Below are 23494 nucleotides of genomic sequence, written 5' to 3' on the forward strand. Positions count from 1 at the left end.
GATAGATAGATAGATAGATAGATAGATAGATAGATAGATAGATAGATGGAGACAGATAGATAGATTAAATTAGATAGATAGATAGATAGATAGATAGATAGATAGATAGATAGAATGAATGGATGGGTAGATAGATAGACAGATAGGTAGTCCAGATCTCTCCTTTAAGTTTCAGACCTAATTGCCTGCTTAATACCTTCTCTGGATATCGTATATATCAGTGTTGGGGTATCAGTGTCTGTCCTCTGCCAGGAAACGTGGCACATTCAAATTAGGATATTTCAAATAAGGTTTATTTTCAAAGGGGTTACAGTGTAGAAGAATCTTAAGAAATAAGGCTGTAAGAAGGGCAAGCAGAGAGAGTAACTGCTACCCAGGAAACAGTTATAGAGAAGAGACTGTTTTGAGATGATACCTTCTGTTGAAGGACAAAGCCCAAGACAACCTCATTAGGAGGGAGCCAGGGAAATAAATGCTTCATCCCACTTTCTTTTATCTTTCTGATCACCTCCCAGGTCTCTCCATTGATGAACTCAAGGGAAGACTGAGAATGAGGTTACGTATTGATACAGATAAACATTACAGTGAAGGATGGAGAATGGAGCTAGAGTCAGACAATCTAATCTGTCAATTTATCTATTTATTTATTTTTATTTTTATTTTTCTTGAGACGGAGTCTCACTCTGTCGCCTAGGCTGGAGTGCAGTGGCTCAATCTCTGCTCATTGCAAGCTCCGCCTCCCGGGTTCACGCCACTCTCCTGCCTCAGCCTCCCAAGTAGCTGGGACTACAGGTACCTGACACCATGCCCGGCTAATTTTTTGTATTTTTAGTAGAGATAGGGTTTCACCGTGTTAGCCAGGATGGTCTCGATCTCCTGACCTCGTGATCCGCCCACCTCGGCCTCCCAAAGTGCTGGGATTACAGGCCTGAGCCACCGCGCCCAGCAGTCTGTCAATTTAATATCCTGTCAAGAGTTAGAGACTAGCTGAGAGTGTAGATTTTATAAATTTAGGTAGGGAAAGGACTTTGAAATCATAGGAAGGGTCATGTTAGAAGAGAGAGGAGGTGTTTTTGTTGTTGTTGTTTTAATTAAAACCTTTGGGGAAAACAGTTTTCATTTTGTTAAGTAGGTTAAAGCACCTGTTATATCAGAAATTTGAGATCCAGATAGCAACAGGCTGAAAATTTAGTATATATTTTAATATGGTAATACTTTATCTGGTATCTGATGGACATCTGATAATTTTCAGCTGATCATCTGGGCAGGCACAAACTCAAAAGTAGATTTTTAAAAAATTTTTACTCTCTCTCTGTGTGTGTGTGTGTGTGTGTGTGTGTTAAGTGTTTTTTAAACCAACCCTGGTCTACAGAAATTTTTTGCAATGTTTAAATGTAGCAATTTCGTTTCTAATTTGTTACCTATTACATTTAAAGGAAGGAAGCTCCCCACTCTATATAAATTTTTATGAAGTAGGCTGATTTCCTTCCTTGTGCAGTATATGCCATCAAAATAATGGCTTCTTAGATTGCCAGATTTAAAATCCTGGCATTCTTTTATTGCTGTGTTTATTAGTTTGGACAGCACTGGAAACCAGTATAAAGGAGATAGCAAGTGATGGCCTGTTGAACAGAGAGGAATATATACTGAGAAAGGCTTGGTATTGTAGCCATCTTCAAGAAAATGCTGATAGGACAACAGTCAGTCTTGGGGGAACTGGTATAGAGAGACCCCATTGATTTAGGAGACAGCAGCCCTCTAAGTGAAAGTCTGAGAAAGTTGAGTGAAAGCTGATTAATTTATTGCTAAGATAATCTTTAAGCTAATCACAACCACCACCACATTCTGTTTATAATGATGACCTGAAGCCATTAAGGAATGATTGAATAATATTTTGTATACTTTGTTTATTAAATAGGAAAGTAAATAACACATTTTAGATAGCTTTTTTTTTGTCTTTTTTTTTTTTTTTTTTTTGAGATGGAATCTTGCTTTGTTGCCCAGGCTGTAGTACAGTGGTGCAATCTTGGCTCACTGCAACCTCCGCCTCCCAAGTTCAAGTGATTCTCCCACCTCAGCCTCCTGAGTAGCTAGGGCTACAGGCGCCTGCCACTATGCCCAGCCAATTTTTGTATTTTTAGTAGAGACGGGATTTCACTGTGTTGCCCAGGCTGGTGTTGAACTCCTGACCTCAGGTGATCCACCCTCCTCGGTATCCCAAAGTGCTGGAATTACAGGTATGAGCCACCATACTGGCCATTATAGATACTTAAAAAATAAAATAAAATTGATGAAAATTGGCAATTGGTTCTCCTCAAGTAAATTTCTATTAATCTGGAATATGACATTATTAGGTAGCACTTTTAATAACTTAAGTCTATTTTAGTGATATTAAAAATACTAGATCTGTTCCCTGTTCCTTTTTTGCAAAACTATTTGGATTACCAGAAATAGTGGATTTTTTTGGTTTCTGGGTTTTTTTGAGACAGGGTATCCCAGGCTGGAGTGATGTGATCACGACTCACTGCAGACTCCAGCTCCCAGGCTGAAGTTATCCTTCCACCTCAGCCTCCCAAGTAGCTGGGATTACAGGCATGACCACCGCACTTGGCTAATTTTTACATTTTTTGTAAAGGCAAGGTATCACGGTATTTCCCAGGCTGGTCTCGAACTCCTGGGCTCAAGCCATCCTCCCACCTTGGTCTTCCAAAGTGTTGGGATTACAGGCATGAGCCACCACTCCCAGCCAGTGTATATTTTGTAAGTACTCTTTATTACTAGTATTTTACTGATTTGGAAATCACTGGAATTGAAACAGATTTTTTAACTCCAGTGATTATTTTTGTAAAATAAATACTGTGACTTTATAATTAAGTGATTTATTTTCATATTCTCTATAACACAAAGTAACAGTGACTTAATTAAATATATATTCATCATTTGTGGCCACCCAGCATTTTTAAATAGCTTTCTTACATTTTGGTAATTTCCTATAGTACAAGTCTTAACTTCCCAGGATAGATGCCAGAAAATTTATATTCTCAAACCCATTCACAGGTAAGGTAGAGGTATATGAACAGGCATATACTTCTTACTTGATATTGTATGGAAATAACATCAGGTAGCAATCTTGAGTGAGAGGTTTTATTTTTTGGTAAAGCTGGTGGTAGGAGTTTCTGGTTGTTCCAGGTTCTTGGTATCAAAGGTGCCAGCCAACTAGTGCTGACTGTCTGGTTTTTCCTGGAGAACCTCCTGAGTGTGGTTGGACTTGTTTTCTGGCTTTTTGTCATCTAAGTTTGGCTCTCTGACTCTTAACAGAGCTTCTGTAAGCTCCCTTATAATCCTTAAATAAATTCATTTTCTGTTTCAACTAGCCAGAGGAGATTCTGTTTTTGGCAGATAAATAAGAAGCTTGGCTGATGGACTTGATGTGAATGGTTAATTTTTCTGAAATATAATATTATGTGTTATTCATCTTAGAAAATGTAAGTAAATGTCTTGCTTCCTTTTTTCATGCCACCAATTTGTATACATTGTAATGTTTCCTCAATTAATGGATTATTTTAGATTAAAGGTCCTTTTTTTTTTTTTTTTTTTTTACTAAATTGTAATGTCTTTGAGAGTGAAGTCCATGTTTTCTTACCTCTTTGTATCATCACACATGGTGAGCATTCAATAAAAGTTTATAAAACTATAATAGTAAAGTTAGGATACTTTAAAACTTAATTTTCTGTTGGAAAGCTAGTGTTTTTGCCAAATTGTGCATGGCTAAAATAACCTTAGGCACAGCTTCTATTAGTATTTCACAGAGTAACATGCAAGCATGTCACAACCCAGTAAGGAGCAACATCAAAAAATGAGAATTGATCCAGAAAAAAAAAATTGAACCAATTTTCTTGTTGATTCAGTATTGTTTATGTACCCTCTTTTTAAAAATAGCAAATGTTGTTTTTGCAGCTATCCTGAGGCAGTCTTTTGGTATTTTCCCAACATTGAAGGGTTAATTTTTTGAGCTGGTATTTTAGAAACATGACTGCTTTATCTGTCTTTAGTACTGTACTTTTGGACAAAATTTTTAAATGAAAATAATTCTGGAAGGTGGTTTTTTATCTGCCTTACCAGCAAAATGTGATGTACTTCAGCATTTTTAAGATACTATTTTAAATTTTTTAACTGTAAGTGTTAAAGTTTTTAAAAAATAGCTGATTATATATATTAACTCTAGAGATCTTCAGCAGGCTCCCGTTCCCTATTTACTACACTACTGAGGATCAGGAAAGAGACTCCATAGTTGTATTTCTAAAGGTAAAGTGCTCTTCTGCCTTATGCTGGCCTGTACCAGCCATGTACTTTTTTGTGCTTCCTCACATCTCTTTAGTATTCATAGTCTGAGGCTAGATTCCATAATCTTCCCCTGAAAGGTACAGTGTATGAGGAACAGCAGCAGTGTGGGTAGCAGCCCTTGATTAACTTCAGATAGTGCGCACAGATGGCAGCATCATGCTTCAACTGTATCATGAACTTTCTTCCTCTTCTAGGAGCAAGCCAATTGGTGCTAACTTTGGCCTACCAGGCAAACTGTGTTTCTGTCTCTTATACTGACCTGCTAGGAAAACCGGGGGGAAGTTATTTCACCCCTCTGTATGCCCTTAATATCCGCAGCAGGTAAATAGTTTGTGAAATTACCTTATCACTAATCTTTATATTGGCCAAAAGTTGCTTTTCACTGCCTTAGGCAAAGCAAGTCCATAAAAGTTTTTTCATCTACTCCAACTTTCCCTTTCATTTTCTTTCCTAAGCACTAGTTGTCACTCTTTCACTTCTGCAGAACATGTAACACTCTTCTCTGTCAGAACAAAATGTATTTCATTGATGTTAGTCATGTATGCATTGCCTTCAGGATTCCCAGATTTTTTTTTTTTGCTATCCTTTCCCTACTTGGTGTTGACTCTTCATATCTATTCTATTATTTGGTGCTTCCTGGTTCCTTTAATCTTATTTCCTTTGGAAAAAAGCAAGGTATCACATTTAATTTTGAAAACAGAAATCTGCCATAAACAACATTATATTTTACTTGTATGTATAACCAAAAAGGGAGAATTTCCAGACTTACAGTCTGAGATGTTTTCTAACTAATAAGTGATTTTATAGCGAGCTCATAGAATTAATTATGACAGGATTAACCAAAATCAGTTTTCTCTGCCAAGAATAGTAATAAACCCAGTTTCTGATGATTGATTCTAAGATATAGTATCCTATTACAAACTTTTAAACAAACTGTGAATTAAATTTTATGGGAAATAACTTGAAAACTTTGTCTATTGTTAACAACAGTATATTGAAGAAAAATATTCTACCCAGAAAAATATTCTATTCTTCTCAATACATAAAGTGTAGAGAAACTCAATTTCATGGTAAAGTACACAGTATCTATAAATTTAACATAAACATGATTAAGTCATTTGACTGATTTTTTTTTTTTAGCTTTTGAAAAATCGATTTAAGGCCAGGCGCGGTGGCTCAAGCCTGTAATCCCAGCACTTTGGGAGGCCGAGACGGGCGGATCACGAGGTCAGGAAATCAAGACCATCCTGGCTAACACGGTGAAACCCCGTCTCTACTAAAAATACAAAAAACTAGCCGGGCGAGGTGGCGGCGCCTGTAGTCCCAACTACTCGGGAGGCTGAGGCAGGAGAATGACGTGAACCCAGGAGGCGGAGCTTGCAGTGAGCTGAGATCCAGCCACTGCACTACAGCCTGGGTGACAGAGCGAGACTCCGTCTCAAAAAAAAAAAAAAAAAGAAAAGAAAAGTCGATTTAAGACTTATTTTATTCTACAGACTCTCTAGTTTAAAAGTCGCAGTGTATCTTTAAGGCTACTAAAAGACATTAGTGTTACTCAGCTCAACTTCAAGCCCGTGACTTAGAATCAGCTACCTTTAACTTTTAGCTATTCCTTCTGGTAATCATGTTCACATTTTTTTTTTGTTTTTTGTTTTTTTTTTTTTGAGACGGAGTCTGGCTCTGTCGCCCAGACTGAAGTGCAGTGGCCTTATCTCAGCTCACTGCAAGCTCCACCTCCCAGGTTTAGGCCATTCTCCCGCCTCAGCCTTCCTAGTAGCTGGGACTACAGGCGCCCGCCACCTCGCCCGGCTAGGATTTTTGTGTTTTTTTAGTAGAGACGGGGTTTCACCGTGTTAGCCAGGATGGTCTTGATTTCCTGACCTCGTGATCTGCCCGTCTCGGCCTCCCAAAGTGCTGGGATTGCAGGCTTGAGCCACCGCACCCGGCCTCATGTTCACATTTTTAAATAAATGCTATGTTGCTATTTCTTGATTTTTCCATTTGGCATTATCTATTGCTATTTATCTGTGGAATTCTTTTACACCTGCTTCCACTGATAGGGAAGCTCTCTTCCTCTTCTTAATTTTGTTCTCTTCTGCCTCGTCCATCTCATATGTTATTGTTGATTAATAATTTAGCTTTGTGTCATTTTTTATCCCCTGAACTAAGCATTACTGTTTTTATAGTATAATTTTTATTCATATTTACCCATAATTCAGTTTGTTCCCAATTCTTCTCACATTTTCGAACTTCTTTCTTTAATCATCTCTTTTCTTCTACATATATACTGTAGAAGTATTTTTTCTGTATATTTCACTTTGGATAGTTTCTATTGCTGTCTTCAACTTCACTAATCTTTTCTTCTGCCATGTCTAATCGGTCATAAATCGCATTCTGTGTATTTTCATCTCAGACATCACAGTTTTTATCTCCAAAAGTTTTGGGTCTTTTTTATATCTTTCGTGTCTCTACTTAAGTTTTTAACCAAATGGAATATAGTTTCAATAACTACTTTAATGACCTTATTGCTAATTCTTTTTTCTTTTTTTTTTTTTTGAGATGGAGTTTCACTCTTGTTGCCTAGGCTGGAGCTCAATGGTGCGAGCTTGGCTCACTGCAACCTCCACCTCCTGGGTTCAAGCGATTCTCCTGCTTCAGCCTCCCAAGTAGTTGGGATTACAGGCGTGCACCACCACACCCACCTAATTTTGTATTTTTTTTTTTTTAGTAGAGACAGGTTTTCACCATGTTGGTCAGGTTAGTCTCAAACTCCTCACCTCAAGTGATCCACCCACCTCAGCCTCCTAAAGTGCTGGGATTACAGGCGTGAGCCACCATGTGCGGCCCTTATTGCTAACTCTAATATGTGTATCATTTCTGGGTCAGTTTTGGCTGATTTTTCTCATCATGGGTCATTTTTCTGCATTGTTGTATGCCTGGTAGCCTTGGTTTGAATGCCAAACATTGTAAATTTTACCTTGATGAGTGCTGGATATTTTTGGATCCCTATAAATCTTGAGCTTTTTTCCTGGAATGCAGTTAAGTTAGTTGGAAACAACTTTATTATTCTGACCTTTTATGATTTGTTATTTGGATCCTGAGCACTAGTCCATGTCTAATTATTCTCTACTACCAAGGTAAGACCTTCCTGAGTATTCTACACAATATTCCATGAATTATGAGTCTAGTTTTCTAGCGTGGCTAGTGGGAACGGGCACTATGTTCTCTAATATTTTGTAAGTTTGTCCCTCTACTAATCAGTACTGTGAATACTCCTGGGAGATTCTCTGCACATCTGTAGCATTCTGTCTTTATGCAACTGTCTACTCATTGGTACTGTGCAGGTACTATGTCCTGCAGACTCTAGTTGCCTTGGTCTCTCTGGACTCTTGGCTTCTTCTCAATTAAGGGAGTCTGCTGGGCTTTGCCTGGGTATCCTCTGTCTGTCTGCATCATGATCTGGATACTCTTTCAAGGCAATAAACTGAAACAAGATTTGGACTAACCTCATCTCTTTCTCATGTGTCATGGATCACTGTCCTTTGCTTGAAAACCATTATTTCATGTATTAGGATATTTTTGTTGGTTCAAATGAAAGTATAAATTTGATTCTTTGTTACTTCATTTTGGATGGAAGCAGAAGACACTACATGAAAGTTTTCATTTCAGTCTAACTGAAAATGGCTTTAACTTACTTTGATCTATGAATGATAGTTTAGCTGGTTATGCAACTCTAGTTTGACCATTATATTAATTCAGCACTTTAAAGATACTGTTCTGTCGTTTCTGGTTTATTTTGTTGCTATTAATAGATCTCTCAGTCTGTCATTCCTATGTATGTACTCTGTCCTTTTTTCTGCATCTTGTAAGAATTTTTTTTTTTTGTCTTTGATGTTTTATTATTGTTTTATCCCGTGCCCAAATGTGGCTTACTTTCTTCATTTATTTTTTGGAGCTTTCTGAAATGAAGATTTGTGCCCATTAGTTCTGGAAAATTCTCAGCCATTGTGTCGTCAACTATCACCATCACCATTACCTTCCTGCCTCTCTATTCTTATTTTCTGGAGCTCCAATTTGTTTTTTGTCCTTTGCTTTTGATTTGTTTTGGTTTTTTTGAGACAGGGTCTTGCTCTTTTGCCCAGGCTAGAGTGCCATGGCATGAACACAGCTCACTGCAACTTTGACTTCCTGGGCTCAAGTGATCTTCCCACCTCACCCTCCCAAGTAGCTCGGACCACAGGCCTGTGCCACCATAACAGGCCCCCCCTTTTTTTTTTTAAGCGGTGAGATCTCACCGTGTTGCCTAGGCTGATCTTGAAGTCCTGGGCTTAAGCCGTCCTCCCACCTTGGCCTCCCAAAATGCTGGGATTACAGGTGTGAGCCACCACACCCAGCCCAATCAATTTGTTGTATGTTAGATATTGATTTGTGCTTCTTTAGTCTGTCTCTTCCTTTTCAGTTTAATTATTTTTCTCCCAGCTTATCTGCTATTATTGTAATATATTTTATTTTATATTAGCATTAGTATTATTTTTTGAGATGGAGTCTCACTCTGTCGCCCAGGCTGGAGTACAGTGGTGCTATCTCAGCTCACTGCAGGCTCTGCCTCCCAGGTTCAAGCAATTCTCCTGCCTTGCTGAGATTGCAGGCGTGCACCACCACACCCAGCTGATTTTTGTATTTCTAGTAGAGACAGGGTTTCACCTTGTTGACCAGACTGGTCTCGAACTGCTGACTTCAGATGATCTGCCTTCAGATGATCTGCCTGCCTCGGCCTCCTAAAGTGCTGGCATTACAGGCGCAAACCACAGGGCCCAGCCATTGTTGTCATGTATTTTAATTCTATCTTGTCTTCTTTTTAAACTCCATAGAACATTTTAATCATTTATGCCATATCTATGTAAATTAACCTATGTATTACCACCTTTTTTCCCCCCTATCTTTGTGCTTCAGTTAGAAATCACTATTCTTCCACTGGAAGCATATTCTTTAGAATTTCCTTTAGATTGTGTTTTTTAGTCACAAATATCACATTTTTTTGGTCTGAAAATATCTTTTTTTCTATATTTTTGAAAGATATTTTTATTCAATAGCAATTTCTGTTGGCACTTATTTTCTGAGTATATTAAAGATACTCCATTGTGTGCTGGCTTCTGTTATTGCTGTTGAAGAATGTCTTAGTCCATTTTGCATTGCTGTGAAGGAATACCTGAGGCTGAGTAATTTATAAAGAAAAGAGGGTTATTTGTCTCGTGGTTTTGTAGGTTGTACAGAAAGCATGGAGCCAGCATCTGCATCAGGAGAGTGCCTCAGACTGCTTCTACTCCTAGCAAAAGGTGAAGGGGAGCCAACATACCACATGGTGAGAAAGGGAACAATAGAGAGGAAGAAGGTGTCAGGCCCATTTTAACAATTATTTCTCGTGAGAAATAGTAGAGTGAGAACTCACTCACTGTAGTGAGAATGGCACCAAGCTATTCATGAGGAATCCACCCCCATAACCCAAACACCCTCTTACTAGGCCCCGCTTTCAGCGTTGGAAATCAAATTTCAGCATGAGAATTGGAGGGTGCAAATATCCAAACTATATCAAGGAGTTAGCTGTAAATCTGTTTTTATTTTAATTTCTGTATTTTTCATTTCTAGAAGTTCTTTTTAATTCGTTTTCAAAACTACTTTGTCATTTTGTATAATCTCCTTCTCTTTGCTCATGTTTTCAGCTTCTTTTCACTGAACATTGTATTCCTTGTGTCCTGTAATTCTTACATCTATTATCTTGGGGCCAGATTCTTTCTTCCTATCCCTCCTAATATCTTAATTCCTTTTATGTTTTATCTTTGACTGTGAACTCATTTCTTATCTATACACTATAGCGGTAGGAGTTCCTTAAAGTCTGGGCTTAAGGTGCATTCCCTTAGAAATTTGATTTTTTTGTTGTTGTTCATGTACCTGACAGCAATATTGGCATGAAACCACATTAAACTCATTTCTTAGTGTGATGTTTTTCTGAGCACTCAGGAAATGTGAAATTGGGCGATAAATCCATATGAGTCAGCTTATAGTTACAAATTCTTTAGATTTTATTTTTTTCCACTCACCACTCCTATTGTGAAGACAAAAAAATTTTTCTTGCAGTCCTCTAGTTGAGGATTGGGGGAAGGGACTTTTTTCTAGTATGCCCCTCTACTGAGTGTTTGTGCTTTTGGAGTCCCAGCTCTGTACAGAGGAAGCCAAATTCTACCTGCCCACTACCATCCTCATGCAGTAAAAAATAAAATTCCATAAAACTCTAAGCACATTTGAAAAAAAGTTGAATTTTATTAAGAATATTTAATATTTTTTAGGTACTCAAATGTAATATATATAAATACCAAATCACTAGTGACAGTTGTAGTATGACATTTCAACCAAAAATATAAAAGTAGGCTGTTCTATAAAAGAGCAAGTTGTGATATTTGCCAAAGTAGTGTTCTTACTATTTATATATTACCTTACTGGATTGCAATCTGATCTGTAGAAAAATAGCCAATGTCAGACATTGATTTGTTCCCATTTTTGGCTCTTGTCAATAATACTGCTAAGAGCATTTCTATACAAGTTTTCATGTGAATAAGTGTTTTTATTTCTCTTGGGTATATACGCAGGGGTAGAATTGCTAGATCACATGGTAACATTTTCAAAAGCAATTACACTACCTACAGTGTATGAGGTTTCTAGTTTCTTCACTTTTTCACCAATACTTGTTACTATCTGTCTTTTGTATAATAACCATCCACGTAGGTTTGGAGTAGTATCTCATTCTGGTTTTGATTTGCATTTTATCTAATTGATAATGAGGTTGAGCATCTTTTCATGTGCTTTTGTTGTTCATTTTGTTGTTCACATCTTTAAAGAAATATCTATTCATGTTCAAGTTTCTTTCTCCTTTTTTTTTCTTTTTCTTTTTTTTTCATGAGACGGAGCTTCGCTCTTGTTTCCCAGGCTGGAGCACAAGGGTGAGCTCACTGTAACCGCTGCTTCCCAGGTTTAAGCGATTCTTCTGCCTCAGCCTCCCTAGTAGCTGGGATTATAGGCATGTGCCACCATGCCCAACTAATTTTTGTGTTTTTAGTCAAGAAGGGGTTTCACCATGTTGGCCAGGCTGGTGTCAAAATTCCTGACCTCAGGTGATCCACGAAATGCTGGGATTACAGGCCTCAGGCCTCCCGAAATGCTGGGATTACAGACGTGAGCCACTGCACCCAACCTGTCCATTTTTTAACTGGGCTATTTGTCCTTTTATTATTGAGTTGTAAGTAGTCATTATATGTTCTATATACAAGTCTCCTATTAAGTATATAATTTACAAAAACATCCTCCCATTCTGTGAGTTATCTTTACTTTCTTGATGATGTCTTTTAAAAGCGCAAAATTTTCTAGTTTTGGTGATACCCAGTTTATCTATTTTTCTCTTGTTGCTTATTTTTTGGGTGTCAGATCTAAGAAACCATTGCCTAATCTAAGGTCGCAAAGACTTAAATGCCTATCTTTGCATATAATTTAATTTTTTTTGAATTAAAAAGTTTTTATAGTAGTGCTAATAAAGAAAATCTTAAGGGGGATAAAAGCACTCATATTCCCATTAGCCTAGAAATTATTTACTTTTGCAATACTGTCACCTCCCTGCTCAGTATATACCTATTTTCATTATGACTATTAAGTACTATGTTGTATTCTGACATTTTCTGTATTTGTACATATTAATAATTTTAATTTTTAAGGCTACATAATATTTCAAGTTTATTTCCCAATTTTAAAACAATTTTTTTCATAGTTTTGTTTTGCTTATATGATAAAACTCCAGTTAACGTTGGTAAGTACATAACTTTTTGCTTCTGTTTGACTTATTTTCTTAGTATAATTTTCTAGGAATGGAATTAACGGATGTAAATGTCGTTACAGCTCTTATATGAAGTCATATTACTTCTAGAAATTATTGTAATCAAATTCTGTGCTTTCGTTTAGTAAATGTAATTGATATTATAAATTGAAGAATTTACCTTGAGGATAATTATGTCAGGAATCCTCCATCAAATTCAGAGTGAAGTGATATGTGTATTTCTTCATCTGAAAAAAGCAAAATGGTACTTTTATGAGACACTTTGTACTGATATTTAAAACTAGGACAGCCTGGGCATGGTGGCTTCTGCCTGTAAATCTCAACACTTTGGGAGGCCAAGGCAGGTGGATCACCTGAGTTTGAGACCAGCCTGGCTGGCCAACATGGTGAAACCCCATCTCTACTAAAAGATACAAGAGTTAGCTGGGCGTGGTGGCAGGTGACTGCTACTTGGGAGGCTGAGGCAGGAGAATTGCTTGAACCTGCGAGACAGAGGTTGCAGTGAGCTGAGATTGTACCACTGCACTCCAACCTGGGCGACAGAGCGAGACTCAAATAAATAAATGAATGAATGAATGAAACTAGGACAGATAGTTGCCTTTTTGACTAAAGATAAATATACTTAAAATTCACATTTTAGGCCGGGCGCGGTGGCTCAATCCTGTAATCCCAGCACTTTGGGAGGCTGAGGCGGGCGGATCATGAGGTCAGGAGATCGAGACCATCCTGGCTAACATGGTGAAACCCCGTCTCTACTAAAAAATACAAAAAACTAGCTGGGCGAGGTGGCGGGCGCCTGTAGTCCCAGCTACTCAGGAGGCTGAGGCAGGAGAATGGCGTAAACCCGGGGGGCGGAGCTTGCAGTGAGCTGAGATCCGGCCACTGCACTCCAGCCTGGGCGACAGAGCGAGACTCTGTCTCAAAAAATAAAAGATAAAAAATTCACATTTTATGGTACCCTCTAAATAATAATAGTATAATTTGTTAAATTTCTTTAGGCTTCGGGAGCAGGAAAGAAAAGAAGCAGAAGAAGCTAGTCAAAAGGAAATAGAAGAATGGGAAAGAAAACTTCTAGCTCAAGCAGCTCCAACTTGTATGGAGACCATGTGGGAAATTCCAGCTATTGGGCATTTCCTTTGTTTAGCTCAACAAATTCTAAATTTGCCAGAAATAGTCTTTTACGAATTGGAACGTTGTCTTCTGATGCCTCAGTGTAATGTTTTCCTATCTAAAATAATGACTTCTCTATTAAGTCCTCCCCATCGCAGACCTACCTTACATCGAAGACCTACTTTGCCTTACAAGACCTGGGAAGCAGCACTGAGGCAGAAAGTACAACAGTGGTACACTGCTGTAGGGCAGACTGAAAATCCTGATAACTGTGCTGAAAAACTGGGGTTGTGTCCTCAGTTTTTTAAAGTTCTTGGAGAAGTCAATCCATTAGAAGAAAAACCTTTTCACGAACTACCTTTTTACCAAAAAGTATGGCTACTTAAGGGTCTTTGTGACTTTGTGTATGAAACACAAAAAGAAGTTCAAGATGCTGTACTTGGACAGCCTATCCATGAATGCAGAGAAGTTATTCTTGGTTATGATTATTTGGAGAATGCTTATGTACATTTTCCACAGTTCTGTGGTGCAGACGTACGGATTTATAAACAGAGACCCTTTCAGGCCCCAGAATTTCCAATTCCACCCATTAAAATACAAAGAGTACCTCGGATTAAATTGGAGAAATTGAAGTGTGACTATGTTAGTACAAGTAATGGAGAACATAGATGTAGTAGAGACAGCATGCCCTCTGCCTTCAAGAAAGAGCAGGAAAATAATTTTGATCCAGCTTGCTGCCCTGCTAAAATGATCTTGGATAATCATGACATCTCTGTTGAAATGGAGGTAAAATCCAGCTATGAAATTAGAATTCGCAGGCCTTGTGAAATTAAAAAAACTGATTGTTGTAAAGAAAATTTAGAGAAACCAGGGAGTCCAGGGGAAGTTACTGGCTTTGGAGAGCCTCTCAGTCCAGGTGAAATAAGGTTTATAGAAAATCAGGAAAAATATGGTGAAGCTTCCAGAATAAAGATTGAACCCAGTCCATTAAAAGAAAATACTCTGAAATCTTGCCAAATACATGTAAATGGAAGTCACAGTGATCATCCAGAAATTAACTGCCACAAAGTCGTAAGGGATATTCTATTAGAGCAGTCACTACAGAGCCACAAGAAACTCAAACTAACTAAAATGAGGGCAAAAAAGAAGAAAAAGAAAAAAAAGAAATTGAAAGATGTTTTGAATGAAAACTTACAGAGAAAGCGTGAAGGTCTTCATTCTCTTGCATTCAAGTCTTACAAACCTGAGATCCAGAATAAGTTACTGATCATCAAAAAAAAAGCAAAACACAAGAAGCACAAATCTGGTAAGCTAACACAAATGGATGGGAGTTATGTTTAAGTATAATTCAAATTGTTTTTTCAGTTATTCATCATGGGTGCTTTGATTGAGAGACTGAAATGCACATGTATGCATGCGTGTATACTTGAGGGTCAAATTTTATTTTATATTCCATGAGTTAAAAAGGCAGAGTAGATGTCGTTTTATATACTTACAACAAAAAAAGTACTGATGCAGTATGTTTGAATTTAATTTTCAGTTGAACATGTTGGGGCATTATGTTTTTACCTTTCTCTGAACCAATTTCTTTCCCATCACTTATGCAATGGTTCCCTCCCTCCCCGCGCAGGTGTAGGGCAGTACGGTGTAGTAGGAAAAGCACTGATTTCAGGAAGTAACATTCCCAGGACTAAAGTTCATAGCAACTAGCTACTTAAACCAAGGATAGTCAGATTATCTTTCTGAGTCTGTTTTTTTCCGCATCATATATTTTTCAGAACTCTGTTTTCAGTATATATTTTTATATCAAGAAAATATGTGGAATATAAGAAAATTACATACCACTGCACTCCAGCCTGGTCAACAGAGCGAGACTGTCTCAAAAAAAAAAAAAAAAAGTTAGTCTCTAAAATATTAAATAATATTTTAAAATTAGAACTACTTCCCAACTCAAGTATATAATATATTAATGTAATTGTAACCCAAAATCCTTTATTGTTTATTACACTGCTATTCATGTGCTCAAAGGCAGTAAAGTGGTTTATAAAATAGACACTGCTGTAGATTCCAGAGAAAATTGGAGGGAGTTTTGTATCCAGTTCTAGAAAAATGAATGGAAACACTTGGAAGGCAAATTTATACATTGTATTTAGCAAGTACTTAGTTGAGGAGAGAAGACTTACATGCCTGAAATAGACGAAAAGAATACACTTGTTTGTATACTTATTTTATTCTCAGAGCAAATTTTAGAAAGTCAGGTCTTAAGTGACAAAAATGTTTGGATCTGGTAGATCCAGTTTTGTCTGCTTACCTAGTTAATACTGGGTAAACATCGGCCAATTCCCTTTTTTTCTCAGTTACTGAATTCCTTGTTGATGTAACAATGTTACATAAAATGTTATAATAACAATTAAACATTATTTTATGTAATTTTCAGTCCACTTGTCTATCTGAGGCTTTGCCCTGTTCTTTATTAGGTGTGAGACATCCTGGCCTTTCATAATCAGTTTGGGGCATACCTTAATCCAGTCTTTACTTTCTCATTCTTTTTAAAAGTGAGCTCTTTCATCATAGGTTTGGAAAATACTCCTCTTAAAGATTCACATTGTGCTTTAGTGGAGGTTCACAATTCATTTTGCAAAACTGATAATAGATTTGTTTTGAAATTCAGAACTCTTCAGATATTAGAACGGTGTTATGGTGTATATAATGTTTAAGTTATCCCCATTGGGGCTTAGGTTAAGGAATATCCCCAGTGGGAATTACTCCTGTAATCAAACATATAATCTCTACAGAAAAATGTGTGAATTAGACTAAATAAAAGACTAGAAAACTTTAAGTTCAAGTCAGGTTTTGTTACCATATAAATTATATTTGAGACTTTTAGTTTTCAAAACCTTTTGAACTTCTAATTTGTTAAGTTATTCTGGACCTGTTTATTAAAGACTCTGGAAAGTCTTGAAGAAAAGAAAACTGCTTGATTTTGTTTAACGTATTTTTTTCAAATTTATTTTAACACAGCTTTTTTTCAAATAATAGTTACCAATAACCTGTGTATTCTGTAGAATACACTCTGGGATAAGCTGTGTCATTTATGACTGATGTATGAACCTTCACTTAGGGTGGACTAAGTTCTACATGCAATTAATCTGGTCTGTTTTATGTTACATAATACAGGCTTTAATTTTTGGTGGTATCTCCAAATTTAGTAAGCCTTATTGTATTGGCAGGTGATTTTTAGTAGAAGGCACAAAGACAATTTGGCTGAAAATGACTTGATAATTTTAGCACAGTTTGAGGCAGTTTGGGTAACATTTAAGCATTTTAATCTACTTTTCAGAATTGGAATTTCCTTCCTCCTTTTTAAATTTTGAATTCATTTTTACTCATTTAGGCCTGTTCCTTACTATTGGAAACATTATGGAATAAATAGAAGACAGTGGAAACAATATAATGTCCATTATCTCATGCTTGGTCTTATGTTTTTATTCAATCATAGAATAAGAAAAATATGACCTGGCGATTAGAAATTTTTCCTTGATGACCTGTTTTCAAAATATAAACGTTTCTTAAAACTTTGTCATTTAAGCAAGACAAGCAAGATTAGCTGTGCATAAATTAAAAATAACTATTTAAGAGTAAAAAAAAACCCACAGCAAAAAAATTCAGATCATTTGGTTTTCTTTCATTGTTTTTTCTTTTTATAAAAGCAATCCATTTTCTTTAAAGAATATAGAGACAAGCAAAAAGAATAGCCCTTTCCCTTTCCTCATTACCTAGTAAATGTTTATTCTTTTATCACTTCCTTAAGGAAGCCTCCCATTATCTTTTGACTTGTTAAAGTTTTCCCTGTTATTCATGCTTATAGCACCAGACACTTCTCCTTCATGATACTTATTATAGTTGCCTTTACTTCTGGGTTATTTTGGATGATTGTCTCCTCTCTGTTCTGTAACATTCTTAGGGACAGAAGGATTATTTCTGGTTTTGCATCCCTGGCACTTTAGCAGATTGGTTGATGCATTGTGTGGGAATATACTAAATAAATAAATGAACACATGTAATATGGTTCACCTAGATTTAACTTAAGCTAACTACTTATTATTAACTACTTACTATTTCAACACTTTTTCAAAGACTATATTTGTTTATATAGGATTATACTATACATACCATTTTAACAATCTGCTTTTTTCCCCTACCTATCAGTGTACCATGAACATCTTTGTGCAATAAATAGGTCCCTGCATCATCATTTTAAATGGCTGTGTACGATTCTGTTGTGTGTATTTTGCAGTTAATTTAACCAATCTCCTTATTGGACATTTTGGTTGTTTTCAATAATGTGCTGTTATTATAGATTGTGTAGAGCAAGTAGAGTTGGCTAAAATGAATTAAAAATTCTAAAAATTAGGGGACTTTTTATAAAATCTGAAAAAACACAAAAAAGATTACAGATGCATTAACAATTACAAAAAGCTTATGGTGTTTTAAGATGCTTTCAACCAGTTTTGTTTGGATTTTTTTTTTTTTTTTTTTTTTTGAGACGGAGTCTTACTCTTGTTGCTCAGGCTGGAGTGCATTGGCGTGATCTCTGCTCACTGCAACCTCTGCCTCCCGGGTTCAAGCAGTTCTCCTGCCTCACCCTCCCGAGTAGCTGGGACTATAGGCGTGTGCCACCATGTCCGGCTAATTTTTGTATTTTTAGTAGAGATGAGGTTTCACCATGTTGGCCAGGGTGGTCTCGAACTCCTCACCTCAGGTGATCCGCCCGCCTCGGCCTCCCAAAGTGCTGGGATTACAGGCATGAGGCACCGTGCCCGGCCAGTAGTCATTATTTTCACCCAAATCATTTTATGGTATCACCTCTAAACTGACTAAAATGGATAAGACAAGTGGTCTTATTCTCTTCTAGGTGAAAGAACTAAGTTAAAAACTCTTATAGGTGAAAAAACTAAGTTAAAAAGTGATAAGTGACCTCAAGTGAATAACAGTTAAGTACAGATAAAGACAACACAATAAGATCAAGTAGAGAAAAAATCAGTGTGCTATGCTAGTCTGGGAAGGTTTTACAAGGGATGAAGGACTTTGAAGAATATTGGGGATTGAATAGGTGGAAAATGTTGAATAACACGAGCAAAAGCATAGAGGTATAATTAAGTGAAGTGTCACTGGAAGAAGCACAATTAAAGAAAGCTTTTGTGGAAAAGTTGAGGTTTTAGAAGCTGTTCGAATGACAGAAGAGTGTCATTTTTGGGTCATCTTTCTAGGCATATGGTGATATGTTAAATGATTGAATCAAGAGTCCAGTGCAAGAGAATAGAGCTTGAAATAAGATATATCAGATGTATAAAAAGTAATGAGCTGCTTTATAGGAAATGACTGAGAAGGTAATGTAATCTACAGTGTTTGATCATTTCAAGGCCTGTATTTGTGAAAAGGTTATTGTGTAGTTCTATAGTGACAGCACTAGAGACCCTAACTACATGTGTCTTATGGAGAAAAGTTTTAGCATACCAGCTGAGGATTTCAAAATATAAGAGTGCAAGGATTTACTGTGCTTCATGTCCTTTTATTTTTTCAATCCTACTTTTTCTCTAAAAAACCTAGTACTCATTGAGTGCTTATTGTATGCCAGGCACTGTTCTAAGCCTTTATACATATTATCTCATTTAATCTTCATGAAAACTTCAAAAAATAAATATTACTATCATTCCCCGTTATTACAGATTTTAGAGATTTTTAAAAATTGAGATACAAAGAGATTTACTTGTCCAAGATCACACAGCTAGAGCTAGTTAAGTGACAGGATTAGGAGAAAGGGTCTTGCAAGATAATTAGGATACCATTAAAGAGCTATGAAAAGAAGCTGGCAGGGGTAAGATGAAGGGGTAGATGATAACTTTAACAAGAGAAAATTCTAAATCCAGGTAAGGATTGATAATGTGACTTTTCTATCATAATGATAGAAGAAAATTCTATTTTGAGAGAGATGCTGCAATAAGTAGCAGAATTTGGCAACTGATTGAATATTCTCAGTTAAAAGTTAAAAGAAATGGGTGTTTAGGAGTTACTGAATTAAGTGATAGGGTTAAAGAATTCCAGTATGATAAGAAATTTGCTTATAGGTAAGGAGAATAAAAGGAAAATAAACTGGTTTGTTAAGGTCAAATTGCTTGAGATAGAACTCCAGAAACTCCTAGAATATAGTTAGCTCAAGACATGCACATTTAGTAAATAAAAGACAAGTTTAGGCTCTAGTTCTGTGACTTTACATCTCAGGCACTTTGCAGATTCACTATTTAATAATACAAATACCCTTGAGTTTTCACTTGCAGCAATGATTAATATATAGTTATTCATCTATTTATTAAGATTCCTAAGATGAAAGCACAGAGGGAGGAGTGAATGTGTTGGGATAATTTTAAAACATGGAAAGGCTAAATTTTTAAACATGGAAAGGCTGAATCTAGGAAAGCATTGAAGTACCTTTTTTTTTCTTTTTCTTCCTCCTTTCCCTCCCTGAGAGACAGGGTCTCGCTTTGTTGCACAGCTGGCCTCGAACTCCAAGGTGCAAGCCATCCTCTCACCTCGGCCTCCCAAATAGCTGGGACCACAGGCGAGCTGGGATCACAGGCATGCACGACCACACTTGGCTTAAAATGGAAGTCTGAGTATGAGTAGCCCAGTGGTCTGAGGAGTGAAGACAGGAAAACCAGATGAAGGAAAGGGGTAAAGATGAGGAATAAGAAACTGAGAAAGGGGAACTGAAAGAAGGATGATAATCACCTTCTTGTGTAAAGAAATATGCCATTTTTTTTAAAAGGCATATTTCCAGATTCTAGAAGAGTTTTATGCCTCAGTTACAGTATAAAATATATCTTTAGTTATGATTTTCCCTCTCAGGTTGGGCATTCTTTTCTTAAGTTTTTCTAAGCATAGTGTTTTGGAAAGCTTCATTAGGGTATACTTTTGAAACATTAATTACTAAGGTTTATTATTAAGGTTTATTAATGTTTCCTTATGCATTTTCGAGGTACAGGTTGACACTTCCTGTTTTAGGCTCAAGAGTGGTGTTGAAATTCTGTGTATATTTTAATTTGACTTCTGACTTCAGCATAATTTTAGGTTTGAGAATTTTATTCTGTTTTATATGACCAGGTAACTTAGGGCAGTGGGAGTAAAATACCTGGGATATGATCAAGTTGAGTGATACGGAAAGGGAAGCCCACTGGGGGGCAGTATGTAACTTGCCCTGTATATATTTTGTCCTGAAGCAAAAACAAGTTACCAAATAAAGGCGTGGTTTTGTAGTATATCATGCTCGATTTTTAAAATAATATTTATTTTTTAACTGCTGATTTTTTACTGAAGAATACAGGAAAATTTACACTGAAATTGTCTTTTTGAGGATATATACTGAAGGTATTAAAAAACAGTAAATGTACAAATCATCCAACCCTAATCAAAAGGAGTGCTCTGAGGCAAGCAGAAGCAGATTACATCCCTTTCAAAAATTTGACAGAATACAATATTTTACCATAAAAAGAGTAAGCTTTGAAGTGAGACAGACCTAATTTCACATGTATGCTCCTAGTGCATATTAGCTACAGCTCCTCCATCAGTTTCTTTACCTGTTTATAGCCTGTTTCTTTATCTGTGATAAGTGAGGTAATACCTACTTGGCTGTATTGTTAAGATTAATTAGAATAGCAAATGCACAGTATGTCACATGGAACCTGGCACATGGTAGGAATCAATAAATGGTAACTTATGATATTTGTGTGGTAAAATTGCATACTGGAAGGAGCTGAACTTTGTAATTAGAATCTCTGACTGTGGTACTTACTTACTGTGTGACACATGAGTAAGTTAATTAATCTTTTTGATCTTCAGTTATTCCATATTACAATAGAGTTACTACCTACCTGGGAGGGTTATATTGAGAAATAAATAAGTTAATTTATACAGACCACTTTACTAAGTATCTGACACATAGTAGGTTCTCAGTAAATGTTAATCTTCTTACTACCACTACTAGGTCATGTTGGTAATTTGTTTATTTAAAATTGTCGTCAATGTTTTCTTCACTATAAAATAGACTTAAATGGACCCTCAGAATTGTAAACAATTACCTGCATCCCTTTTCCTAACCCCCAACTGGTGGTGACATTTCTGAAAAAAGTGGGATTCTTATATTTAGGGATCACTTCTTAGAACTTATCTGTGCTAAATGCTGTAAATACAAAGTGAAAAATGTGATTTCTGTCACCAATAATTTACATTATAGTAAGGATGACAAACATAAGAACAGACAATTATAATATTCTATTAACATTCATTGATTTGTGTACAAAGTAGAGTGGTAGTTTAGAGGACATATGCATAAGAAGAACTGAGATGGAGTAAGTAAAAAGAATTTGAAGAAGGTTAAAAGATTTTTTGTTTAGGCTTTTCTCACCATAGCTTAGCTGAAGCTAAAGCAATAGCTAACATTTATTGATCACCTACCATGTGCCTAGCAGTAGTATAAGCTTTTGGGATGTTATAACCCATTTAATTCTCACAGAGTAGATAATACTATTATCCCTGTTTTACAGATGAAGAAACTGCACAAAGAAATAAAGCAGTTTGCTCGAGGTCATGTGTGTAGCTATTAAAAATGACCTCTATAATAGTAGGTGGTTGTAGCAGGTATTCAAACCCAGGTAGTTTAGTTCTAAAACTCAAGCTTATAACCAATATTTAACATTACCTCCAATTTCCTAATAACATTTAAGCATCCTAATGACATGGTGAACTGAAATACCAAGTAACCACCTTAGCTTCTCAGTCCATTCAAATAGAGTAGCTGCTAGAGTTAACTGAGAATTTAGTACCTGTGTTTAGTGCCTGTGTAAAAATAAGATGAAATGCATGGGACTATCAAGGGTGACCTCTGTTGTGCTTATAAATGAATGCAAAATCAAATGGCTTTTTTTTTTAAGCTAATCAGAGCAGGGCTGGTGGGGAGAGGTTGAGGAATAATTTTATTTCCTTCAAATTACTGTTTTTATAAAACCTTCCCATACATAGGTCAGCAAGACCATTCATTTTTTCTTGTGAACTTTAAAAAATGGTAAAGGCAGTGTATAGAGGAAAGGCATCTTGGCATTCAAATTCATGAGCCCCTTTCAGCAATACTTAACGGCACTCAGTTTAGAAATCAATTACTAGCTGTATTATAGAGATACCAAGAATTTAATAATTTCTCCCTGAGTATTGCTATTTAAGCAGCCAACCCACTTACCTATCTTTGTAGGCATTTACTTCTGTTATAAGGTACTGTGTAAGCACAGAAGTAAATAAGAATGATGAATAAAGAAATAAATGTTGGGTTATTTTAATTTAATTAAAAGCAAATGTCAAATGACACCCATCAATACTTATTAAAATAAGACAGTTAAACCCCCATGAACCTCAGCAACTCACAATTTGCAGTTCAGTCATAGTATACATGGATTTTATTGAGCCAAAAGTTAGAAATTTTATAAATTACAGTTATGTGATATAATTAAAAAGTAATACAAAAAACACAGTTATAAACTGGAATTGTGTCAGTTGAGTTGACATATTCTTGCAAGATGATCGTATTTATATAGGAAAATGTTTGGAAAGGAGCATTAGGATTATGTACAGCAAAGTTACTTTATGTACTCACTCATTTTCCCTTTTGAGAAAAGTATTGACTTTTAAGGGGATTTTAGTCTGCAAATGGTTGTGAACTAAAAATGACAGAAAAGTATTTCCGAATATTTTTTATGCCCTTATGTAGACTGTAAGCTCCTAGAGGATAGGATTTTTCTTTTTTATAATGTTTTAGTTCCTTCTTGTCCCTGTAACTTGTACAGTGTCCTATATCTAGTATTTGTTGAGTAATTAACAGTTTGTTAATTGATTTTGCTAATTACAAATTGGGGGAAAATGTTTAATATGTTTCTAACTAAAAATAGAATTTTTTTTTTTTTTTTTTTTTTTTTTGGAGACAGAGTTTCACTCTTGTCGCCCAGGCTGCAGTGCAGTGGTGCGATCTCGGCTCACTGCAGCCTCCACCTCCCAGGTTCACATGATTCTCCTGTCTCAGGCTCCCGAGTAGCTGGGATTACAGGCGCGCACCACCAC

General features: G+C 36.4%; 1 protein-coding gene across 4 annotated transcripts in view; it reads left to right on the forward strand.

Annotated features, from left to right (window-relative positions):
• The window catches only part of KIAA2026 (KIAA2026 ortholog), an 89942-nt gene that overhangs the window by 28885 nt on the left and 37563 nt on the right, over positions 1-23494 (forward strand). For all 4 annotated transcript variants that reach the window (XM_023213160.3, XM_023213159.2, XM_023213161.3 and 1 more), the window contains exon 3: positions 13222-14639. In XM_023213160.3, coding sequence (XP_023068928.1) covers positions 13222-14639 — 1418 coding nt within the window. The remainder of the gene's footprint in view (positions 1-13221; positions 14640-23494) is intronic.

The sequence above is a fragment of the Piliocolobus tephrosceles genome, chromosome 14 (genome assembly GCF_002776525.5).
Source record: "Piliocolobus tephrosceles isolate RC106 chromosome 14, ASM277652v3, whole genome shotgun sequence".
Taxonomy (NCBI): domain Eukaryota; kingdom Metazoa; phylum Chordata; class Mammalia; order Primates; family Cercopithecidae; genus Piliocolobus; species Piliocolobus tephrosceles.